The sequence below is a fragment of the Phalaenopsis equestris genome, unplaced genomic scaffold (genome assembly GCF_001263595.1).
Source record: "Phalaenopsis equestris unplaced genomic scaffold, ASM126359v1 Scaffold000002, whole genome shotgun sequence".
NCBI classification, from domain to species: domain Eukaryota; kingdom Viridiplantae; phylum Streptophyta; class Magnoliopsida; order Asparagales; family Orchidaceae; genus Phalaenopsis; species Phalaenopsis equestris.
Window position 1 is genome coordinate 40,168,100 of NW_018164444.1, and position 11,802 is coordinate 40,179,901.

At 33.0% G+C, this 11,802-nt stretch overlaps 1 protein-coding gene across 2 annotated transcripts in view; it reads left to right on the forward strand.

Annotated features, from left to right (window-relative positions):
- The window catches only part of LOC110026646 (probable translation initiation factor eIF-2B subunit epsilon), a gene marked incomplete at its 5' end in the record, with an annotated part of 38,933 nt that overhangs the window by 11,986 nt on the left and 15,145 nt on the right, over nucleotides 1-11,802 (forward strand). For both annotated transcript variants that reach the window (XM_020727667.1, XM_020727676.1), the window contains 2 exon segments: nucleotides 750-879; nucleotides 3,795-3,874. In XM_020727667.1, coding sequence (XP_020583326.1) covers nucleotides 750-879; nucleotides 3,795-3,874 — 210 coding nt within the window.

Genomic DNA, 11,802 nt, shown 5'->3' on the forward strand with positions numbered 1-11,802 from the left:
TTGGCCTTGCTTTTTTTTTTTTTTTTAGCCGATTTGATGTTTGTTTTCTTATGAACTTAAGTTGACTTGCAATTACAGAAAAATATCTAAATCAATGCAAACAATATATTTTAGAATTGATATTACTTGCCATTTCTTGCTAGTAAAGTTTATGTCCTCAATTTAAATTTACATATTGATTTTTTTATTATTTCAATTTTATGATATTGATTTTTTTTAACGTTAAACCTTTAGGGTCTGTTTGGGGGTCGACTCGCGACATGCGTTTAGTGTAAAAACCCAAACGCAGTTTCGTATAAACTAGTCAAACGCGCGAACCAAACGGTACGGCCGCCCACACTTATAAGCTGCCCCAAACGGACCCTTAATTAGAGTCTTTACTGTTTCTTGAATTGCGTGTCATGAATAGAAATAGTGCAGCTTTTATAGTAAAAGAAATGTTTTTTTTTTCAGAAAAACTTCATGCATATATATATATATATATATATGTTGTTAACTTTAATTTTTCCTATATTCTTTGAAGCCTTAAGCCTCACTAGTTTTTTATTATTATTTTTTTCTTAGTCTGAAAGAATGCCAATTTGATCCTAGTTAGATTTTGGCTTGCTTCTTTAGGAACTAAGATGGACTATTTTTTTATATGTGATACAGAGTTGCTAAATATCTAGCTTAACCAGCTTTGATTTCTTTGTTCAACAAGCATAAATACTCTGTTGAATGTAATTACATGATATAAAGCTTTCTTGCAGGTTGAGGTTGGGCAGCAAATAGTGATTCCTGCTTACTCGAATGTTTCCCTTCTTCCACAACCATCCAAGCAGGATAGTGATGAAGAATTGGAATATGCTGATGCTAGCACGGGAATTATCGAAAGCCCATGTAAATTTTCATTCTTTGAAAATTTATACTATTAGTTTTAATTAATCGAGTAAATGATCAAAATGATCTCTAATTTTTTCAGTTGTGCCTATTTTTGTCCTAATGTTTTCGAAGTATTCAATCCCCCAACTCACTAAAATTGAACCAATTTGGTTATACTATTAACTTCTAAAAAAATGGCGAAAGAAAGTTTCTTATGATGGAATTATTTTACTTTTAGGGGCCTATCTTGTTAGTTTGAGGTAGTATAAAGTAGCGAGACTGATTCTAAAAATTTCAGAATGCCTCTAATGGGAAGTTGTCATTAGCTAATTTCTGTCTAAAGAAATGTTAAAGTTGACTCTAGGACCAATTTGATTTAAATTTTGATGAATTGCTGGACTAATATCTTGTATTAAAATTTTTGCTAATATAATGCCTATCCTCCCTAGACTGATTTTTACTCACCTATGCATAACTCCCTTGTGAAGATAGTCTGTGAAACCTCTTTTCGGAGATTATTTAAAAATGATTGAAAAAAGTCTTTTTTTTTTTATTTAGTCGTATGATGAATAAGAATTAATTTCATTTCCAGGGAAATGTTAAAACTTCCACGACAAATAAAGCATTAGTGCTATTGGTAAATTTTTTTATAATTTTTGGGCAGCATGGTAGAAAGTAGAGATTTATCATAAGTAATTACAATATCAAGAAAATGTATTTGCCTGGACTCTTAAAATTTATCATAAGTAATTACAATATCAAGAAAATGTATTTTAAAGATTTATCATAAGTAATTACTCTTAAAATTTTGCCCAAACCAGTAATAATGGTTAAGTAGAATAAAGTTGAAATCTTTGAAATGAAGGCACCTTTTAGTGCAGGGTCAAAATTTTATTAGAAATTTCAAACTTAAGTATGCTTATATAGGAGCACTCCTTAGATGGTTGAACTCCTTGGAGTTACATCTAGAGGACAACACCACGAGGCCACTAGGTTAAAACAAACTTGAGGCTATTACGCTCCATTAGGCTAAAGAGAACATTATTTTGATAGTTAAGAGGTTTGGCTATTACAAATGTGGAGCTTAGTGAAGACCACTAAGACTTAGCTTCTAGTATTGTTGTTGTGCTAGATCAACATTTCAGTATAACTACCTTGTATTTATGTGTAGGGATGTCAATATTTTGATCTTGCATATTTGTCTTACTCAAAGAGGACAGAAAAACTCAGGTTTGGGCAAAACTGACGTAAGATTTGAGTTGGGTTCGAGTCTTCTTAAGTGACTCAAAACAAAAGGTTGAGTTTGGGTCAATCTCAAAATAATTACTTAAATATATAATTTTAAGTCTGGTAATTATGCAAATTTTGAGTCAGGTTGATCCTAACTCATCACAAACTAAGTATTTTTCATGCCTTGTTGGTTCGTATTTGACTTTGGTTGGGTAGGATTCAAGTGGAGGTTTTCGACCCATTCAATGAACTAGCTAGGCTTGCGCTGACTATATTCTAATTGGTTCATTTTAAGGTCATTATTGGAATCTGACTTCTTATTTTGAATTGATGTCCTTGTTGAATGATTAAATGTTTGGATAATGTCATACAATTTGAGTGGATACGTGCATGATGTGTTCAAGAATTCAAATTTGTGACTTAGATGGCGAAACTCTTATGTTATCCATGCTCTATGGGCTTTAAAAATTCATATTTTGATCTCTTGTGAGTGTGTTTCATGCATCTCGATACTTGCGTTGTTGGCCTCGCGTGCAGGAAAATTTTTCATTTTGCTTTTGTTTGGGAAATCAGTCATTATGGCTCTTCATATCAAGTATTTATGATGTTCTAGCTGTTGTAATGTCGATCAAACAATGTTTGATCAATTTTGATGGTGGTCGAGGTAATTCTGATCCAATTCATAGGACATCACATTTATACTATGCTGTTTTCATCATATTTGATCGAATTGGTCACAAAATGCTCTTTTTAGATGATTTCAATGTTCCAGATATGCTGACATAGTCTGTTTTGTGAGTGGAAGACATTTGTGTACTTTTTGGTAACTTTTTTGTCTTCTTTATTTGCAATGTGTCCATTAATGCCAATATCCTTAGCTGGTTGCAATGATTCAGATTCATTAGTGAAGTTTGTTTTGCTGAATGAGCAATAGTTTGTTGGTTTTGGTTAGCGCGATGCATCTTGATTTTGATTTGTGCCATACAATGACTATTATTCAGCATTCTATGTCATCATTGACACATTTGTCCCTATTATAATGTGGAGAAGGTGTGGTGGTTAACATACTAGAGAGTTCTCTTGGGATGGGCTAAAACTTTGCAATACCAAGGGGACAAGACTTTGAGGCTGTTAAACTGAATTGAATAATATCTTGATGGTTGAGCGTTCGGGCTATTACGAAATGATAATGATTATGATGCCCCTGAAGTAGTATAAAGCTAAGCCATGAAAATATTTTGGCACTTTTTGGTACAGTGATAGGAAATTTATCAGAAACTTCTAAGTTGTGTGGTCATATAGGAACTCTCCTGCGATGGGCGAATCCCTGAAAAGTTGCTCCAAGGTGAGAAAACTCTAGACTATTAGGCTAAATCAGACAATATCTTGATGGTCAAGAATTAAAACATTTTTCAGAATTTCACTGCTGTCAAAACAATTTTTCCGTTATTTCACACATTGTTAGCCTACTATTATTCTGTGTTGTGCTGGAATAGCAGGTGGAATTTTCCTTCATTTGTTTATGCTTTCAAGCTTCCTTTAAACTGGGATATTCTGTTGCTTTCTAACCACCGCAGAATGATGGTTGCAGTATGCATATCATCTTTATCTTATTGGTACTGTATTTCACTTTTTCAATAACTTGCGTCTTTAAGTTTGTTATTTATTTTTGGTGGATTAACATGCAATCACTCATGTCACAGCAATTGCTACTATGATGAATACTCAGAAAGTGGATATTGGTTTTGGTACCTCAGATATGAATAGGTTGGGGACATCTGAGGTACGGTTCTTGTTCTTTGAGGTTTCTCTTGGGTTTTCATTTGTTGATTTAAATGTGGGAGAAATATATTATTCAAAAGGTGTTAGATTTATCAGGTATTGCTATTTTGATGGATAAAATTATACATAGGAAGTTTTGGATTTTAGATTTACAAATGATTTTGATGACCAAAAGTCCTCCGATGCATGCATATATATCTGTGATAGTGTCACCGAGTCCTCAAATTATTTATAAGTTCTAACGGAGCTTGACATGCCAATAATAAATAATAATAATGTAATAAAGTAAAATATCTCGTTTTGGGGAAACCAAAAAAAAGTATAATGTTTTTGTAACGTCAATCAATCTAAAGTATATAAGCCGCTTTTATGCACGTATTAACTTGCATCCTGGCCAAGTATTGAATTCCTTGATGTAAAGATTACAAACTAGTAAATAATGCAAAAAGAGATTTAGGTTAATGCCATATGGATTAAAATGTTTGGTAAATTTAAATGCAAATAGATTTATTAAGCTTAAATTTATAAAATGACAAAGATAACATTTTTTCTTCAAATTACACTTTAAATCCTTATAACAATGAGTGTGTTTTGTCCAGTTTTAAATCAAGACATTCAATTCCATTTATGTGAAGGTAGGCTAATTTTCAAGGCCCCGGCTAGAGGGCTTTGAATTTTTAAGGCAAGCGGACGACTAGGCAGTAAAATTCAAATTTTCTATTTCATTCTAAATCTAGAATAAGGAAAGATCTACTAATACTTAATTTAAATAAATAATAAAATTATCTTTTCATTTGCTGACCTGTCCTTCTATAAACATTTCATCCTTTGCTATTTACTTTAAACAAAAGCTTGAATCTGAAAAAGTTAAAAAATAACAATAAACTATTGTCACAACCTAACCTGGGAACTTGGATTCCCAAAACGGGAATATACGATCAGACAAAATAAAATTATCTAACAATTTTATTTCATAATTATACAACAACAAGCCTTTATCCCCCTAAGTGGGGTCAGCTACATGATTTTTTTTTTCCCATTGTGTCCTGTTGAGTGTCATAATTTCATTTAATTTAATAGATTAAAATTATTTTTTATACAAAATGCCCATGTCTTTTTAGGTATACCTTCGCTTTTCTTAACATAAGTTAAATTTGAAACTTCTACTCTCCTAATCGGATCATCAGATGGTCGACATTTAATGTGACCAAACCATCTAAGGCGACTCTCTAATCTTGTCCGCCACTGGAGCTATACCCTTTCACGGATTTATTCATTTCACATTTTGTCTCTAAGTGTCAAGCCACTCATCCACAACATTCTCATCTCAACAACACTTTACTTTATTTTGTGTCTCTCTTTTAAAGACCAACATTCAGTGTCATAAATCATTACAGGTCTCACCACCATCTTATAAAAGTTTCCTTTCAGTCTAAGAGGTACTTTCTATGATACTATAGACCCTATGCATTTCTCCACTTCAACCATCTAGCTTGAATTCTACTGATAAAATCCTCATCTATATAACTATCACTTTGAACAATAAACCGAGATATCTAAAATGTTCACACTTTTTAATGATTTGATCACCTATATTTACAACTCTACCACTAGAGTTACTACTACTAAAATTGCATTCCATGTCTTTAATTTTAGATCTACTCAAACGAAGGATTTTAGACTTCGATATAAACCTCCATAAATTAATTTTTTTCCTGAATTCTTTCTAGTTTTATCCACAAGAAGGATATCATCAGCGAAAAACATACGCAAAGGTACATCCTCCTATAAATGTCCAGTAAGAGCATCCATAGGGCTTAAAGTCGATTCCTGTTGTAATCCAACTAAAATAGGGAAATACTTGATCAATCCCTCTTCTGTTCGAGCACAAGTAACAGCTCCAGTATACATATCTTTGATGACTTGAATTCAAGTGATATCAGCATCTTTCTTCTTTAAAATTATCCAACATACTCTTGGAATTTTATCGCAAGATTTTTCTAAATCAGCAAAAATCAATGTTGATCTTATTCTTTTGTACTTTTCCATCAAACCTCTCAATAAATGTTTAACTTATGTAGTAGACTTGCCTGACACAAATCCAAACTAATTATGAGAAATCTTTGTATGTTACATATGTTATATATTTCACATAAAATTTCTTTCTTTATATTTTCCAATTGAAATCATACGTTACATGTTTATAGACACTCATCTCTCTAGAGATTAGGAACATATTTGATTTAGAAAAGATCTAAAATCAAATCTACTCAAATTAGGTTACCCAGTATACAAGCTTCTAAATAAACAAACTACCTAATATTTAGTATTTTCCATAACACTCCCCCTAAAGCTGGAGCATAGATTTTTATCATGCTTCATTAAGTGTCTTTGTGAAGATGTCCCCTGACTGTTCCCCAATATTTATTTAGGCTGTAGAAATCAAATTCTGCTGAATATTTTCACGAACAAAATGACAATTTATCTCTATGTTCTTTGTTAGTTGATGGAAGACAGAGTTTGAAGCAATATGAATTGCAGCTTGGTTATCAACCACAATTTTGTTGGAGTGATCATCATAAATCCCATTTCAGTAAGGAATTGGAAGACACGTCGATTTAGTCGAAGCTTGTGTCATTGCTTGTTATTCAGATTGTTCACTGGATTGTGAAACTTCATTTTATTTCTTATTCTTCCATTAGACCAAGTTACCACCCATAGAAACACAATATCCAGTAATGGATCTTCAATTAATCTTGAAATTTGCCCAATCTGCATCAAAAAAACATTTATATAAATGCACATGATCTTAATATAGAATCCTTTTTGTAGGAGTTCCTTTTAGGTAACACAATAACTGTTCTAGAACCGAGCAATGATGTCTTAAGTCATTCACCTGCAATTAAGTTCACACTTCTTCTATCTTCTTCTTCTTCCTTTTCCTCTCTCGCTCTCACTTCCACTATCTCACTCTCTCACATTCCTTTAGTTCGAATGATAAAGTCCGAGAGATTAAGCCCTCAATTAACGCTTTCAAGGGCGGTGAGGGTGCTAATCGAATGACTTGACAGGTGTCGTAATAGGTAAATTTATTTATTTTATAATTAAATTATTATAAATAACAGTTGATTATTATAACTAAAAATGTCAGTGAATACTCTTAATTCTAAATTATTGTAATAGAAATGAAAGAGAGACAAAATGCAGGCTAGTTAAGTATATATCTAATTAATGTAAAGGAAATATTAACACTTAATGTTCATTTATGACTATTTCATAATATTTAGAACATTCAGTAGCACAATGCCATAACTTATCTATATCTATAACGTATCATTTACAATCGTCGTAAGAGCATTGTCTAAATATAACCTAGTACCCTCCAACTGATACATACTTCGTCGGTAGAGCGGGGCACAAAACAATTTAATTATTGTATGAGGTGGAAAGGTACCTACTCAACCCTGATCGATATCTTTTGTCGGCGCAATTTGCTCTATTCATGATTGTCTCAGATGATAGAAAAATTTCTATGGGTGCGAGTAGGTTCACATTCCTTGTTTGTATCGTATTCATCTTGATATACATTCACTCTATGTAGTCCATATATTTCCTATTTTCATATCATTAATCATATAATATTTTATAAATGATGCATAAAAATGTTCATATTAAAAGACTTACATATTTTTGTCTTTATTACTAATAAGATTGAATGGCAAATGAATCAAATGAAGTCCTGAAAATGCATAATCAAGTATCAATAACTATTCATGATGTAGGTTTAGAAGCCAAACATGTTACTGTAACTTAGAAGTAAGGGTACTCACCTTCATCATAGATGATTTGTTTCTTAATTTCGATGCTTTAGACCCCAATTTATCTAATTTGAAGCCTATAATAAACACACACACACACACACACACACACACAAATTATGTAATTGAATAATGATAAAATAAAATCTTTATTTATTACATATATTTTATTTAATTATTTAACATACATGATTTAAGCATTAAATTTTCTGCACTTTACTTCATTATATAAATCTTGATTAATTTTATTTTGCTATTCCTTTCATGTTAAAATTATAACTATTTTAGTTCGTTTAGTCTATTCAATATTTCCCCTTAATTATTTAATAATGTTTTTATTTTAGTTGTTTTCTATGATTACATAAAATTGTTAAATACTTAGCTTCATTTCTATAGATAGCATGATGTATCATAATGTCCTAGTTATTATTATTATTTCATAAATGTTATAATATTAATTATTTGGCGCTAATTTAAATTTATGTTTATTTCTACTTAATAATTCAAAGTTAAAATGAATTAAATAATCTTTTTTGACCCAACTATTGATTTATTATTAATATTTTAAAGCCAAACACTTCATGAATTGGAATTCAGGATGATCTTACTTCACATTTTTTTTTATATATTAGTCACATCAACACGAGCATGACTCAAGTGTTCTCTGGCTCCAAATTGAATAGTGCACATAAGCTCACAATTTCACCTCCTCTTCTTCCTTACACGATTGAACCACATTCATCCTCTCTCTTGTTCGTTACCCCCATAACTCAAGTCATTGCCCTAGATCGTGAGATGCTCGCCCTAGAGAATCTTCTCTTCCCCTTCTGTTTTGCCATTTCACTCGGGAATGGTTAACATGGCTCAATCAGGTTTGAAATCAACTTAACTATGACACACTTAACTTGTGTCGCTCAACTTTGACGCTTTATTATTGGTGCTCCCCCATCAAAAAGTGCCTCGGCGTAACATGCTCAATTGCTCACATTCTAATATGCTTCTTCCTCTAGTGTACCTTTCTCGACACTCTAAATGTACGCACGAGCTCCTCATCATCTTAGATATTCGTACTAAAGTTGAAGTCACCCTCGCCTGCTCGATGATGTCTCCTCATGTATTTCTTATCTCTAACGCACACTTCTCTACGTTGCTTTTTGGGAAGCTAAAGTGTTTCAACTACAGAAAGGGTTTGAGAGCAATCATTGTCGTTTGTCGTGGAGCCTCTCAAGATCACTCGTAAAGGTGCGCTTTGATTTCCTTTTTTTTGTCACTTGATTTCTACTCCTTCAACTTACTTCTCCAAACTCCGTTCGTCTTTTTTTAAACGACCAAAAATTGTAACACGTGTGTTACATGAAAAACAAGGGGCGCTAAAATCTTCCCTATGTACAAAAGTTCATCTTACTTATTAATTATAATTTTGATTATAGAATCAAATCCAAAACTTCTTGATGTTTCTCAATATTTATCCTAACGACTTTTTTAGTAAGATTCATTTCACTTAATTTACATGATTTTGTCTGATGCTATTTTTGTCATGACTCATCCCAGAGACTTGGAATCTCTAATGCAATAACTAACGGTCGGATAGTGAATTATAAATTTTCTATTTCGAAATCTCAAATAAGGAAAAGGCCACTAATGCGTAATTTAAATAAATAATAAAATTATATTTTTATTTGTTGGCCTCACCTCTTATAAACATTTTTTCCCTTACTATTCATTTTTAAACAAAAGCTTAAACCTTAAAAAAATAATTAAAAATAACAACCACCTATAAAAATCAGTGAAAACTCATGCTTCTACACTACAATAGCAGAAACAAAAGAAAGACATAATGCATGCTAGTTAAATGTCTAATAAATATCAAAGAAACAATTAAAATCTTAGTGACCAGTCGATGATGTTTAGAGCGTTTAGTAGTACAATACCATGGCTTATATATACCTATAACTCATCATTTACAAATATCATAGGAGCATGGTCTAAGGGTAGCCTAACACACCCATGGCTGATACATATCTTATCTGTAAAATAAGGCACGGGCACATTGTGCTCTATTCACAGCCGTCTAAAGTGATAGGAAAAAATTAATACTTGCGGGTACATTGAAATCCTCAGCTTGTACCACAAGGGGGTGATCATAATCATGTAACATGCACATAAAATTACTCTTTATAGTTCGTATCTCTTACATTTTTATATCTTTCGTTATATAATATTTTATAAATGCTGCATAAAATTTTTTGTATTAAAAAATTTGAAACATTCATATCTATATGACCGATAAGATTGAAAAACAGATGAATCAAAATAAAGTTCTACAAATGCATTAATTGAGTAACAATAACTATTCATGTAGTAGGGTTAGAAGGAGCAAAAAATTGTTAGTATAACTTAATTAGAAAAGTACTCATCTCGATCACAAATAATTTTCTTTTTTATTTTGCGCTTTAGACCTCAATTCTTCTAATTTGAAGCTTACATCTTCTTCCGTTATGTGATCGAACATGTATTCATTCTCTCTCTCTATTGCTACATCCAAAATTCAAATATTTGCCCAATTGCAAGATGCTTACTCATGAGTGCCTTCGTTTTGCTCGCTTCATTGTTTCACTCGGGAATATCGAACACTGCTCAATTAGGCTCGAAATCAGAACCACCATATATGCCCAACTTGCGTCACTCAATCTTAACACTCTAGAGTTGCTACTTCTGCATCAAAGGTGCCTCAACGTCACATGCTCGACCTCTCACTTCATGCTCTGCTTCTTCCTCTGGCGAAGCTTCCTCGACACTCAAAATGAATGTACAAGCTCCTCATCATCTCAGGTATTAGAATCGAAGTCGAATTTTCCCTTGAATGCTAGAAAACGTCTCCTCTTATATTGATCATCTCCATCACACACTTCTCTGCTTTGCTTTTTGGGAAGTTGAAGCAATTCACCCACGGAAATGGTTCACGGTTAGTCGTCATTGCCTACCATGGAGCCTTCTTGAGGCTGGAGTTAACCAACAACAATGGGAAAATCAAATATTATTACTGAAATAAAATAGGAAATTACAACTAACCAAATCATAAATATGAAATTACAACAATTGACAAAACAAACTCCAACTATGGTTGTTTCAAATAATGGTGGTGGTGGCTAGTGAGGGTTTGGAAGGTGGTTGTGTGGTTAAGGGAGATTGACAAGCAGAAACAACAAGGAGGTTATTTCGTTGGTTCCTAGATAGAAAGCAAGCAGCGTAGATCGCGTGGAAGGGCTGCTCTGGGTGGTGGCAAAATGGAGGGAGAGGGAGGAGCTTGGTTCCTGGAAGGCGATAACAAGTTGGAAGAGGCGGAACACTAATTCTGGAGGGAGACAACATGTTGGAGGGGAGGAGTGTTGGTTCTGGCAGGCGGTTTGCTGTTTTGGGCTGCTGCAGCAAGGACATGCGATGGGGAGCAATGTGGGATGGATGTGGAGTGGTAAAGAAAGGATAATCACCACCTTGGAAGTAAGATACAACCGGTGTACTGCCCTAGATGGGAATAGAGAGACGCCGACGACTGTTCAGAACAAACTCAAGATAAGAACTAATCTAAAACACGATAAAATAATATAAATAGTTCTAGTGTAAGTAGGAGTGGCCCCCTACTTCCAATAGGAGGGAATTCCCTGCTTGGGAGGACCTGCTATACCTGCGTCAAACCGGTCCAAACTCAGCAGTTGCCGCTCAGCTGGATGTTCCGTGTCACTCTTGAGATCACGCATGAAGGTGCCCTTTGATTTCCTTTCTTCCTCTCACTCGATTTTTATTTTCTGTTTCATTCCTTCAATTTGCCCTTTCATCTTTTCTTAAAAGCCTGAAAATGTAAAGCAAGCATTGCACGGAAATTTTTACGAAAAAACAAAGGGCGTTACACTAATAGATTAGCTTGGGAATATAAAATAATCACAATAGATGATGTCAATTATGTTTATGGCCAAAATATATAACAGTTAAATAATTCTGTTTTATTTTTGAAAATGTTAAGAAGGAAGAAATTATTCAAGTGCTAATGTATTTGTGCCTCATGACTTCAAGTTAAAAATAATATATATATATATATATATATATATATATA